Source organism: Lineus longissimus, chromosome 13 (genome assembly GCF_910592395.1).
Source record: "Lineus longissimus chromosome 13, tnLinLong1.2, whole genome shotgun sequence".
NCBI classification, from domain to species: domain Eukaryota; kingdom Metazoa; phylum Nemertea; class Pilidiophora; order Heteronemertea; family Lineidae; genus Lineus; species Lineus longissimus.
Genome location: NC_088320.1, coordinates 13,000,995 through 13,015,226, shown reverse-complemented (window position 1 = coordinate 13,015,226; position 14,232 = coordinate 13,000,995). Strand labels below are relative to the sequence as shown.

The 14,232-nt window shown below is 40.8% G+C and overlaps 1 protein-coding gene across 1 annotated transcript; it reads left to right on the top strand.

Annotated features, from left to right (window-relative positions):
* Positions 1 to 3,922: 3,922 nt before the first annotated feature.
* Positions 3,923 to 10,464, top strand: LOC135497686 (uncharacterized). Its single transcript, XM_064787518.1, has 5 exons — positions 3,923 to 4,482; positions 5,842 to 6,009; positions 8,440 to 8,575; positions 9,246 to 9,470; positions 10,026 to 10,464. The coding sequence occupies exons 1-5, from the start codon at positions 3,923 to 3,925 to the stop codon at positions 10,215 to 10,217; spliced, it is 1,281 nt and encodes a 426-aa protein (XP_064643588.1). The 3' UTR covers positions 10,218 to 10,464.
* The last annotated feature ends 3,768 nt before the right edge of the window (positions 10,465 to 14,232 follow it).

Here is a 14,232-nt window from a genome sequence, read left to right as displayed (position 1 = left end):
CCTTTATCATGTGCAAGCCACAGCATTCAAAGACCTGCAGTGTTGGCGATATGAGCGTCGATAGAGAGATCTTCCTAAGCACTGCCCCTAGGTATGCATAATTACTAGGCCTAGCACGACCAAAGTATGAAGTGTTACTCAATGACCTGTTGCAGAATGGAAGATCTCATCAAATACTTCCATCATACAAAGGGGGAAAATCCAGCTATTTCTTTAGTTTCTGCAGGAGTGCCCAACATTGACCCAAAAATACACAAAAAATAGGGGGAAAAAAGCTAAAACAAGCCCCCTAACTAGGCCTGCCCCTAACTCGGTTGCTAGTGATTTTTGAGAGTCATCAATTGCTGTGTAATGATGTCTTAGTGGAAGGATCTTGCATACCTAATCTCGTTAAAAACGGTTGACCCCCACCTTGCCACCCTCTGCATGGTGGTATCATGGACTGACACTTAACTTGATATTTGTTTCACATGACTCCTTACGTCACATAACCGCTGACACCGAATTTCAGTCCGATCTGATTCTCGATTTTGCCACCAGGGGGCTAAAACTAAAAGAAGGGTAAAAAGTTCAATATCTCGCTTATTACTATCTCATTTTCGATGATATTTTTATGGTATGTTTTCCTAGCAAGGATACGTCACATATCCTACGGGTCTTGATTTGACCTTATTTTCAGGGTCACAGAGGTCAAATAGTGTAAATTGGCCGTTTGAGTGTAACTATGGCACGTTTCTTAACCGCTAAAGCTATGAACTTGAAATTAGGTACACATGACTCCCTATGTCATGTTACCTCTGAATTTTGATCCGATCTGATTCTCGACTTGGCCACCAGAAGGCCAAAACTTAAAAAAGTAAAAAGTGCAATATCTCGCTTATTTGTGACTTGTTTTGGATGATTTTTTTATGGTAGGTATGTATATATATATATACATACACGTTCACCATCAGTTAGGTGTTCTTACATTTTTTACCGAGCTAAGTGCCTTTTGTTGTTAGCCAGCTTAAGCGTCCCAACAGTGTATATGTGGGTGTAGATTACCCCAGAGGACGAATGAATGCATTGTGTTGCAGTATCTACACCTGTTTTCATATTCGTGTTTTCAACGATAAGGTGGACTTTTGTCCATAACTTTTTAGTGAGTTGCGTGTCCTCTGATGGCCTTGACATCAAGTCCCCCTAAGTAATTGGGTCATTTTGTATATGTCCCCCTATAACATCGTTAGTTACTGTAAAGGTTTGATATGTTCCTAATACTTCCTAACGTAGTGCACTGGATCATTCAACTGGGTAAGGTGCCATAAAGACCTTGCCCAGTCGCCGAAGTTGGTCTTTTGGATTAAAAGTTTTCATCCAATTTGAAGGTTTCTATAGAGAAATGTCATTTTTTGACTGAACGTCGTTTTTCAACATGGTTTAAATATTGAACAGACATTTGGTGCCAAACAGGTTCTCTCCAACACTGGGTTCAGCGCGGTGTGCAAGGTGGTTAACAATTTAATTTGGGTTATAGCTTCATGACGACAGTGTAATAATTCGGGCATAAAAAAATGCGGTATGCGGTAATAATGGCAACGGGTACGGTGATATCGCATATGGCAACTAGACTTATTCAGGAAAATGGTTTACTCCAAAATATTCATACTTCTTCAATTGGATCGCAAGGCCTATGGGAACCATTGACAAAACGTGTACCATCAATGATTAGAGAAGTAAAAAATCAAAGCCCCTGTGTATACCATTAAATTGGTTTAGGGGGACAGTAGGCCTATAGGCCTACCTGATTATGGGGACCACAATCGAGTTATGGGGACAAATCAATTACCATATATGTAGATCAAGACGTTAACGAAAATATGTCTGATGTGAAAGACAACCGATTTGAATAATGCCTAATTTATTACAGCCACCCTCACTTGTCGGGATATCAAATAAAATGAAAATGAAAAGTTATTTGATATTTGAAAAGGATTTTTCCAGTGGGTTGACCTAAGATATCCGTTTCTCCCAAACAGAACAAATACATAGTGTTCGAGATTGAAATCCGTGCGGTTTCCAACGATATGAATGGGCAGTCTTGTTCCAAAATATAACGGCAAGGACTTTATTTTTCCGATAGGTGTCTCTTATATCTCGCTTTATATAGTTACAACTGCGGCTTTTCGTAACTTTATCGTGCCTTTAAGAATTGGGTTCCTATGGTAGACTTACTCTGTCCAACATTTGCCTACACGTCGAATAACAGTTGCTCAGCTCATGACTATTCTGAACTTGCCGCGAAAATGCCGAGGAAGGTCACATGACGGACAAAAATAGATTCATATGAGAAACTTGCATAAATTAACAAACCCCTCGCTTGGTATTTCGAATTAGAGACAAGACCACAATTGATTTTTTAAGCCTTTTAGCAGTTAAATTGTCAATGTTTGACCGCGACGCATCAACAAACGCGTCAAGTAGTGAAACTGAAATTCGGATATGATATACGGGTTAGTCTTGCGAGTAACTGGTGCGATGGAAATTGGTGATTGACCACGGAAATTTTTTTATAATCGACAAATTAGACAGACTTTGATATTTCCACTGTTTTCAGCCAACTGGCAGAAAAAACTCAAAACACGCCCCCTATTACCCAATTAGCAAAATTCGAAATTAATTTTTTCATCAAATAATTTCTTTATATCTGTAGACTTGCCACAGCAAATATTTTTTCAATACCTCTCCAAATATGTACTTGAGAGTAAAAAACATGCACTCGTCTAATTGATAGGCCTCGACCCTCCAACCTATGAATATTCATTAGTGGTCTTGTCTCAATGAAGGTACATTTCAGGGGTTAACATTTTGAGATTTTTTTCAAACTAATGTAGATGACATCCCACAACTCTCCAACAAAGGAAAGTCATATCTGGACATTTTTGGAGAAATGAGAGACATTTCAAAGAGTGGTACAACTGTGCCAAAGCGACGAAAGAGGACAAAATCGACAAAAAGTCATGATTTTGCAGCCAACAGCACCAAATTCAAAGACCTGCCCTGGCCAGAATAAGCAAGCTATGGAGCTGAAAACTTAGGATGTGATTTAGGAATATATTTGCTGCTTAGGGCACAACTTTCAGAATCAAGGCCTAAGTAGTTTCAAAGAAATTACAAAATGAATGGCAACACAACAAGACTTGTAAAAATGAAACCGAACTTAGACCGGGGTCAGGTTGACTCTTATTTGGGTCAAATTAAGTTTTTTTCTCATTATTTTAGCTTGTTTTGACCTTAAATCATCAGCAATACAATATTCTAAATGAATTAGAGTGATTTGAGCACATTCAAATTTTTCACTATATTGACCCAAAATGTAGTGTAAATAGAGACAAGACCACAATTGATTTTTTAAGCCTTTTAGCAGTTAAATTGTCAATGTTTGACCGCGACGCATCAACAAACGCGTCAAGTAGTGAAACTGAAATTCGGATATGATATACGGGTTAGTCTTGCGAGTAACTGGTGCGATGGAAATTGGTGATTGACCACGGAAATTTTTTTATAATCGACAAATTAGACAGACTTTGATATTTCCACTGTTTTCAGCCAACTGGCAGAAAAAACTCAAAACACGCCCCCTATTACCCAATTAGCAAAATTCGAAATTAATTTTTTCATCAAATAATTTCTTTATATCTGTAGACTTGCCACAGCAAATATTTTTTCAATACCTCTCCAAATATGTACTTGAGAGTAAAAAACATGCACTCGTCTAATTGATAGGCCTCGACCCTCCAACCTATGAATATTCATTAGTGGTCTTGTCTCATTATGGTGAACTCGCTGTTCCGCTCTTCATGCTCTTGTTTCGTAAGACTACATTGCCTTTCTTCATCACTTTCGTGTGTTGATGAGGGTTACCTTGCTGTGTTCACCAAACATGAATGATGGTACAGTGTCGAAAAAGATAGGTAAAAAACGTACAGTAGGAACTGCTAGTGCTACGGACTCGCAGGATCAGCCGACGGATTATTCGGGACCTCCGTCTTCTCCGATATCGTGTTCACAAAAAAGCGTGGAGGATGAAACCACTGCAACGAGTTCGTGTTCTTCACAAGATTGCGAAGTTGAAGTGTTCGGTGGGAGAAAGAAGAAAATAAGTCCAATAAAACTGCCAGCATCGGCCAGTTTATGGAAGGATGATACTTGGTGGGCTGATGGGGACGTGCTTATGGGGTCTCCTCTGGATTTATTGCGCATAAAATACGATAGTGAATTCATTGACAATCACATTGGCGCTGACGACGAGGATGACTATAAGAGTATATTCGAAATGGCCAATGTGAAGATCGACCAAGACCTGGAAGAAAAAATTAACAAAAAACAGGAAGAAATGACTAAATGGTTACCCGAGAAGTTCAACATCGAAAATCTGGACTTCGAAGACACAGAAAAATTGAAATTAAGCATGAGCTTCCTAATATATATAATGGATAAAAGGTAACATTTTGCTCCCTATTTCGATCAGCCTATAGGCCTAGGCCTAGGCCAATATAAAATATTAAGCTATATTAAGCCTGCAGTACACTAGCCGCCAAGTTTGGCGACAAGAAGCGTTCGGCTGACGCCTCTTGACGTCAAAGTTGGCGGCCAGTGGATCCCGGTCAGAGCACACCTGCCCAGAATTGGCGTCCAGTAGCGTCTTTTATGTCACTTTAACCCATCCTGGGCAATGCAGCGGGAAATCATGTGACATCAAGACGCAAGCTGATTGGCTATACCCTCCCCGCCGGTCCCAGTCAGGCGGCCATCCGTAGCACACCTGGCTTCTTCTTGCGTTCAAACGCGGCGACACGCGTCAAAAATCAAACATGTTGGATATTTGGCGTTAAGTTGCGGCAAGTGGCGTCGGGTCGCGTTCGCCGACGCCGTTCGTAGCAGACTAGGGATTTTTCAGGCGTTCAGGGCTCTTGCGCCAAAAAAATGCCTGTAAACGCCGAGGTTGGCGGCTAGTGTGCTGCAGGCTTTAGGCTTTTTCAGAATTTTTTGACTGAAAGTCAGTCTTTTCTTATAACATTGAAGAAACATCCCAAAATTTAGAAGAAAGCTGCAGAAAAATCTCAGGAAGAAAATTAAAAAAGTGACCATTGTGGGATTTGAACCGGAGACGTCAGGGTCTGAGACCAATGCTGTATTCACTGGGCCACAGCGCCCTCTTTGATTAGGAGTGGACCTTTCATTAATGTTATACTTCAAAAGCATATTCACCCAGGGTACTAAAAAGCCATTGATAGCTTATATAATCAAAGATGCATGCACTGTCACTGTGGCCTTAGTGTAAACTCTAAGCTGTGACTCGGCGCATTTGTCTGAGTTGAGAGAAAAAAACATTTTGGGAAACGCAGAAGAATGCTGTACCTTCAGCATTCTGACCTACATGTCATGCATGTAGTAGGGATACGGCTCCCGTACCTCTAGACAGTGCGTTTTCAGAAGTAAATGAGTGACAGTCACTGACACCATCCTTTTGGACTGCTGTACATACATTGAAATAGTCAATGCACTACTGGTACTAGTACGTTGAATTTGGACATTTTCCGCTCTACAGTTTATTTCTAAACCAACTGAATAAAAGGTTGAGGGTTTTTTTTGTGCATCTACTAATGGGCCAAAAATGAATGAGAAATGGCGAGAAACAAAATGTGCCCTATCCAGGGGATCACGCTAATGGCCATCAGCCAGGTCAACGGGCTTCGCTGACAAGTCATGCAAGTGTACACTTTATTTTCAAGCCTGTACATGAATACACGGCAGTTCTGTGCTTCATAATTCATTTTATTTTCTAAAATTCTTTTTCAGCAACATGGATCAACAAGGGTACTGGATATATCATGGATGTATGGCATACCTTAAAAGACTGAAAAGTATCTTTGAAATGTGTTTAGCCCAACCACCTGCAAAACCTGATGAACAGACCTTCACTTGGCTTTTCTGTACATTTACACAGATGCTATCAATTGATTTGCCGTAAGTTTTTGGCTCACCGTAAGGGGAGTCTATACGATAGCGCTGTGTCCGTCGTCGTCGTCGTCGTCGTCGTCGTCGTATCCTAACAGTGGCACGTTTCTTAACTGCTAGGGCTATGAACTTGAAACTTTGTACACAGAATGCCCTAGGTCAGCTGACCTCTGACACTGATTTTCGGTCCGATCTGATTCTCTGTTTGGCCACCAGGGGGCCAAATGTCGATATCTAAAAAGTGTGATATCTCGCTTATTAGTGACTTGTTTTCGATAAAACTTTTGTTGTAGGTACTCATAGCAAATATACATTTTATATTATACGGGTTTTTAATTTGACCTTGTTTTCAAGGTCGCAGAGGTCATATGGCGTAAATTGGCCATTAGAGTGTAAACTATGGCACGTTTCTTAACCACTAAAGCTATGAACTTGAAACTTGGTACATATAACCCCCTATATCACATAGCCTCTGGTGCTGAATTTTGGTTCGATCTGATTCCTAACTTTGCCACCAGGGGGCCAAAAGTGGAAATCTAAAAAGTGTGATATCTCGCTTATAAGTGACTTGTTTTCGATAAAACTTTTGTTGTAGGTACTCATAGCAAATATACATTTTATATTATACGGGTTTTCAATTTGGCCTACTTTTCAAGGTCACAGAGGTCATATGGCGTAAATTGGCCATTAGAGTGTAAACTATGGCACGTTTCTTAACCACTAAAGCTATGAACTTGAAACTTGGTACATATAACCCCCTATATCACATAGCCTCTGGCGCTGAATTTTGGTTCGATCTGATTCCTAACTTTGCCACCAGGGGGCCAAAAGTGGAAATCTAAAAAGTGTGATATCTCGCTTATAAGTGACTTGTTTTCGATAAAATTCTTATGGTAGGTACTGTTTGGAAGAATACATCACATATTTTACGGGTTTTCAATTTGACCTACTTTTCAAGGTCACAGAAGTCATATAGCGTAAATTGGCTGTTAGAGTGTAAACTATGGCACGTTTCTTAACCAGTAAAGCTATGAACTTGAAACTTGGTGCATATAACCCCCTACATCAGATAACGTCTGATGTCGAATTTTGGCCTGATCTGATTCTTTATTCGGCCACCAGGGGGCCATAACGGAAAAAGGAAGAAGTGCAATATCTTGCCTATTTGAGTGAATTGTTTTCGATAAAATTTTATGGCAGGAACTCCTAGCAAGGATACATCACATTTCCTATGATTTTTGGATTTGACCTCCTTTTCTAGGTCACAGAGGTCAAATGGCGTAAATTGACCGTTCGAGTGTAACTATGGCACGTTTCTTAACTGCTAAAGCTATGAACTTGAAAGTTGGTACATGTAACCCCCTACATCAGATAATCTCTGACACCGAATTTTGGCCTGATCTGATTCTTGATTTGGCCACCAGGGGGTCAAAACTGAAAAAGTAGGACGTGCAATATCTCGCTTATTAATGACTTTTTTTCGATGAATTTTTTATTGCAGGGACTCTTAGCAATCACACGATATTGATCTTGTTGATGTCATAGACAATTATTGGTTGGATAATAAACTTATATATACTGCCCTGTCTTATTACTTGACATCAATACACATCTAAAAAAAGTCTTCATGCCTGATTGTGTTCACCATATTCACCTCTAAACTAAGCATGATCCTGCCTACTAAAAGATGTATACGGTGAGCACAATGGCCCCTGGCCGTTTCATTCTTTTTTGTATCAGATGAGTACATTTCCTGTACTTCTGTTGCTGCAGTCAAATAGAACAGCAGTCATAAGTCACTCTATAAGGACCAAACTTTAATCCAGGAAAATAGCTGTTTACCTGTGTATTGTAAGGGACATTCCCCTGATTGTCAGTCTGCCAAATCTTTGTAGATTGATATTTTTATCAACTTTTTTTGGCTGATCTGTCTGTGAAAAAGATGATTCTGCGTGATTATATTTCTGCTAGGTTACTGTAGTCTTACACTAAAGTAGCGACACAGGCAAGACAACAATGGATACAATGACAATACATGTAGCGTAACATAAAAGAGGACACAAGTCCCTGGTCTACTTGACTATGCATGAAAAATTCCCTACAGCTTTAGAACAGTGTCATGAATGTTATATTATTTGGAGCCTCATCAATCATCAGTGGACTAATATGTCGAGCAGCTAATGAGGCAAATGGCCGAGCAGGGGGTGGGACTGGAGGGGGTGTCCCCACTTGTGTTTGAAAAAAAAGTCTGAATGCCTTAGATGCTATTTCCCAACACTTGAATTGTAGCACTACGGCCTTCTGTAGTTGACATCGTTCACCAAGATGCTGGGGGCCAAAAAACTAACCAATGTTAACCAAACTCCCTTGACTTTTGATTGCAGTTTCGCACAAATCGTTTTGTATGTGATGTAGAAGACCTATTTGCTATTATTTCAGTTCCGGTGGATGTATGCCCCGTTCCTTGAGGGTGTGTGGTAATGATGTGAAATCTATCCCTGATTTGCGTATGCTGAAAGTTGAAGACATGAAACTGAAGGGATGTTATGAAATCTCTGTCGTCACTGTTGGTGAGGTGAGAAAAAAAGAAAAGTCTATTTCATCATTGGTCACTTGTCAGAAACTTGTCACAATAAGTGTCACATGTCACACTTTTGTCCATGACAACAATGAACTTCCTCTTCATGAATTTACCATCTTGACTTCTGCAGCTTATTTATTTTCAAAGATATTTGGATCACAAGGAAAATGCATTAAACTAGGAAGACGCCCCCCCCCCAAAAAAAAAAGCTCATTGGCAGAGATATGTGTTTTAACTTTTTGCAGATGCTACCTCAGACATAGAAAAAGTCTCATACTATCATGAATATTTCTGAATAAATATCTGTAACAAAGCTAAGGTGGTACAAATATACCCCCAGTACAATTAGGCTACAGTACTGTCGGCTGTTTTCTACACTGAATGGGGCTATAATTGTACCACTTTACCTTACCAACAAAATTCTAAAATTCTCTTTATGCAACAAAACATTAAGAATAAATGATGAATAAATTTATGACGTCAGAAATAGCAACAATGAAGGTGTTGCAAAAGAGAAACGTATTTCAACAATGTAGGGTCCTGACCAAATGAGAAAATTTCTCGTGCAGTCTGGATATCGAAGATATCATCTGGCAAGGCTCAACTGACAATTCTAGTTTTCGTTGAAGATAATCTGTTCATTTTTCCTCTAATTTATATTCAGGTGAAAAAACGCACTGTGAGTGTAGTGAAAGATCAGGAAGAACAATCTGATGCAGCAGGAGATAACTTGATAAAGCGACGTCGTCTTGACAAACTGAAAAACACATTTTCAAGTGATCTTCGTGGACAGCATGCTGCCGAGTTATTAGTTGAGCTTCCATTTTCAGCTGTGAAAGGTTATTACAACGACAACCTTATCTTTGGTTTGGTCATCCAGGCAACAAAGGTAAATATTTTTTGCAAAACTAGCCTGTGACTATATGATATGATATGGTGTTCTGAGGCGTTGTGCATCATCCGTTATATAACCACCAGAACTATTGTCCTGAATCCTTCTACACTCATAAAAAATTGATGGACAGTAGTATTTTTTGTGCTCTCTGGTCATTAATCTTGCATAGTTTAGGACTGTAACCTTCTAACTTTAGAGTAACTGCCCCAGAGAAGGACAGTATTTGGAAAAATGAGAAATGGATCTCTCACGAAAGAACCTGATTTTTTTGTACCATAACCTCAGTGCTCCCTAGATGGCAAACAGTTGATGTTGCAAACCAATCCGCAAGCCCCTTCTTAAGTATTAAAGCTGAACTGCATAACGACGCCCATAGTGCTGGTCGCGAGAATTTATGCTATTGCTCATGCCTAAAAGACACATCTAAAGTCGTTCAGATCATCACAGAGGCCAACGCCCATTCTTGCTTGATTTCACTAACCTTTAGACTCCGGGACAATAGGGTAGGTGTAGGTGTCGATTAAATGTTTTTTTCTTCCTATTTTATAGGTCAGTCTTACTTGTCTAAGGATGAAGAAAGAGCACCTGCAAGAGCTGCTTGAGGAGACAAGTGAAGTAAGTCCTTCACACAAGGCGAACATTTTTTACACTAGGCCGTATGATATGTTATGTGCAGAGGATCGAAAGCACTTGGTTTACATTTTGACAACTTTGGCTAAGCTTGCTGGTCATATTATATGAATACTGTAATCAAGCCCTCTTCGTATGCACATTCCTGTTTGTCCCTGCTCATGTGACTATCTTAAAAACAACTGGACTGATTAGCGAACAGCCAGTGGGTCAAGATCAATTAATGCATTTACCCACATCACTGCAATAATTCGAGTGTTCAAACACAGACTGTAAGTTGTGTTCCAACATATATGGGTACTTTTAGTCACCCTCAGTTAAGTTGACTTCAATGGTTTTTTACTCTATTAAGTGGACACGAAGTGCGTTAAGTTGCCAAAGGCTGGTCCACTTTATACGGTCGAGACATAACGCTTTAAGATTTATAGAATTTATATGGGTATCAAGTTGATGCATTGGCATTCCTGCCGTATTACTGACAATACTATAGACAGGAAAGTTTTTCACGATTTTTTAAAAAACCTAAATGCGTTTTAAAATTTAACATGTTAAACCAATTTCTTCTCTCGTTGATAATGCAGAATTTTATCTGCGTTTTAACATGTTAAACCAATTTCTTCTTTCGTTGATAATGCAGAATTTTATCTGCATTTTAACATGTTAAACCAATTTCTTCTCTCGTTGATAATGAATATTATTTTGAATTTTATCTGCATCAATTGATTAACAAGCAAATTTTGAATTTTTAGCTCAGCTGACAAAGTCAGCGGAGCTAGTAGAATAGCTGTTCAAATGGTGTCCGTCCTGCAATCCATCCATCTAGGGACCCATCTGTGGACAAAATTGGACATTTCTGATTGGGAAGGCCTAGCCACTTCGTTGATGGTGCTAAATTAGGAGTTGCCCAAGGTGAACTCAAAAAACGAAAAATCAGCGCGATCCGACCTGTATTAAGAGAATGAGGTCATTTCGCGTGTAGATTTCTTTCCCTTTTTACCTCGGTCCACAGAGCAAATATTGTTTTCAAATGTGGCTGAATATTTTTTAATATTTTTTCATTTTTTACTTTTAATGGAATTAATATGGTTTTCACCGCCAGTTGGCGCTGCAGGCACATTGACTGAATTTTGGCGATTTCAAATTTGGCGGTGGCTCAACTTTTTGCAAGCAGTGCCGCTGATTGGCCGATCGATAGAAGAGATGCCACCATTTAAAAATGGCGGTAGTCGCTGCTTCAATGAAGATGAGTGAACTTTCTCATGTTCAATCGGTTGATACTCTTTTAATCAACATGACCATGTACCTGAAATTTGTTTAGGTACTGAAAAGAGTCTATATAATTCAGATTTATCGATAGTTTTTTATAATATTGCGGAAATTTTGTGCACAAATTAGCGAAAGTTGGTGCTCGTCTCATGTCATTTTAGAGCGAGAAATTTGTTTCCGTCGATCTCTACCACTGAAAAATCGCTTGCATAGCTTCGAATTTTTGTGAAAATAAGTATCTGAACTTGGTTTCAAATAGTCTAGAGAGTTACCTTTGTGGTGATACATATGGTATGTGATAAATATTTGTGGAATTTGTGAAATTCGGTTTTCAAACGTGCCGATGATGCAAGCGATCTCGCGTGAATTTTGCAAGTCCTGATATGTCGACCGGGTGTCAAAAATCACTCGCCTAAATTCAATTCAAAGATCAAAAATAATATCTGAACTTAGTTTCAAATAGCCTACGCAATTATCATTTCGGTGATATATAATGCATGCATGTAATAATTGATTAATCTGCCTAAAACGCGCTATTAAAACGGCGAAAGATCGTGATAAACACTCTGGTGGCGGTCGCACTAAATAACGACCGGTAGGGCCCGGCGTCTGGCGGAGAAAAAAAGGTAGCGGCCGGAGGTTGAAACGGGATTTTTATGCACTTTTAACTGTATATATATGTTGTTTGGATGTATTTCTAACAGTTCTGTAACTTTGATGACCAAGCTTGCGCCCAAAGTTGGTGAAATTGATGCTTGTTTATGGACTGCGCTAGCGACCGGAGAATTCGCCGTCGGCCATTTTGGCTACGGTCCCTGAGATGTTGTGGTTGGCAATTTTGCAACAAATTTCGCCATTTAGGCTACGTTTGTTTACAATTATTTTGAAAGTCACATTATGACATCGTAGTATGAATTCCACTGCAGTTTTGTTACGCAGCAATGCTCATGTTTTTGGTTTGCAATCCTGTACTGTCTGTACACTGCGCTGTGCATGGCTGTACTGTAGCTGTAAAAAAGACAAAAACCATAGCCTAGCCCTATAGGACAGGCGGTTTACTGTCGTTTCGCTACATTGCCAGTTCGCTACCAGTCGTTTCGCTACATGTGGCGGTCGTTTCGTTACATGGTAGGTCGTTTCGCTACATGGGTGGAGTCGTTTCGCTACATGATGGGTACGGTCGTTTCGTTACATGGAGGGCGTTTCGCTACATGGGTGGAGTCGTTTCGCGACATGGATGTAGGTCATTTCGCGACATGGATGTAGGTCGTTTCGCTACATTATTCCCCTATTACTCCCTAAGTTTGTGCTAAACTCCGGGCTAAATATCTGTTGTGAATTTAGGGAAAAAATGCTCGAGTATAGTACAATTACAGATTCGTCTTCGGGTAATCATCATTATCATCATCATCATCATCATCATCATCATTATCATCATCATTATTCACGGCGTAGTAACCAAATTTGATTTTTGCCGTTTGAAGCTGTTTGAAGGGCGACCGGCAAAGTTTAAACGTGGCATCAGCGTACCAGGTCTTTGCTTTACTCAGGAGGTGGATTTGTTCATCTGTTGCGAAGATGAAATGCCGGCGATCTCGGACATTGATGTCAGCTTTAAAAAAATTTTCAGCGACGCGGTCCTCTTGGAGCTCAAATTCCAAGTCTGTGGGATCTTGCGGGCGATTCTTCTGGCGAAAGCGATTAGTTGCTCTGGTTAAGCAGCTCATTTTCGGTAGCGAAGGACATGGGCCTGAGTTCACGTGCTCAAGAAGGACTTCAGTCACAATAGCGGATGCTGACTTGTACACGTTTTCGGCGGCTTTTTCTTTCATGGACGCGGTTATCTTGGAGACGACTGCTGCACCTGGTTGTGCTTGATGGTTATGCGCATTTCTCCCGACAATAAATTGGTCCCCCTTCTGTGTCACCATAGCGCGACACGGATTATGCTTCGGCCGGATCGTGCATTGCCAATCAGTTGTAATATTGTTATTACGACGGCGCATAACGTTGTACGTGTAACCGTGGCTGTCAATCAATTTGTTTCTTGACCGTTTAGTCCCGACGTCAACGATTTGAAACGTCAATTCGAAGTCTTCCGCGGCCGGCGAAATTGAACTAGGTTCCTCAATGGATGATTCATTTATCTCCGGAATTCGTACGTCAGGTCGAAAATTGTATGTCTGATCCCCGCGTGGTAAAGTCTCGTCTTCGAGCAGTGTGGAGGCATGCGTAGGCGATGGTGGAGTTATGTCCCGGAATAGGTACATACTGACGTTGGCGGTGGGGTCAGGTGAGGCGGCGGCGGAAATCTCCCGCATAGGTGGCGATGGACTTTCGCATAGTGTAGTAGAGACGTCCATGTCCATCATTGGTGGTGGATTTTCGCGTGGCGTAGTGACGTCCGCGGTGCCAGTGGAGTCAGGTGAGTCGTCTATCATGGGTGGTGGACTTTGGCGAAGAGGATTAGTGACGACGTCGGCGGTGGGGTCAGAGACGGCGGAGATGTCAATCGTTGGCGGTGCCGGTGGGTCAGCAGTAGTCGGACTTGATGTCATCACTTTGCGCTTGCGCTTGTTGGGCTGTTCGTCGTGGACCAAGGTTCCTTTTCGCTTGTTGTCAACTTTTAGGAGAGGCACAAAATGGCTGGGAGTCCATGTTCCGCGATTAAACGCAGCACTTCCAGAGGACCAGAGGATGTGAATGGCAGCATTCGTTCCCCTGTTCTTTGAAGTTCGCGGAACAAACGTCGTGCTGAGGCGGCGTACAGCAGGGTCCATATGACCATTCATTGGCGGAAACATGGATACAATCGAGCGGCCGACCACTGAGGCGAGAGCGTGAAAACACCACGCGGAAG

What these genes read in the sequence shown, in the direction of transcription:
- LOC135497686 (XM_064787518.1), top strand. Translation starts at nt 3,923, where the DNA reads ATGAATGATGGTACAGTGTCGAAAAAGATAGGTAAAAAACGTACAGTA. An exon ending in ATATATATAATGGATAAAAG is followed by an intron (nt 4,483 to 5,841) that starts GTAACATTTTGC and finishes ATTCTTTTTCAG; the next exon opens with CAACATGGATCAACAAGGGT. An exon ending in ATGCTATCAATTGATTTGCC is followed by an intron (nt 6,010 to 8,439) that starts GTAAGTTTTTGG and finishes CTATTATTTCAG; the next exon opens with TTCCGGTGGATGTATGCCCC.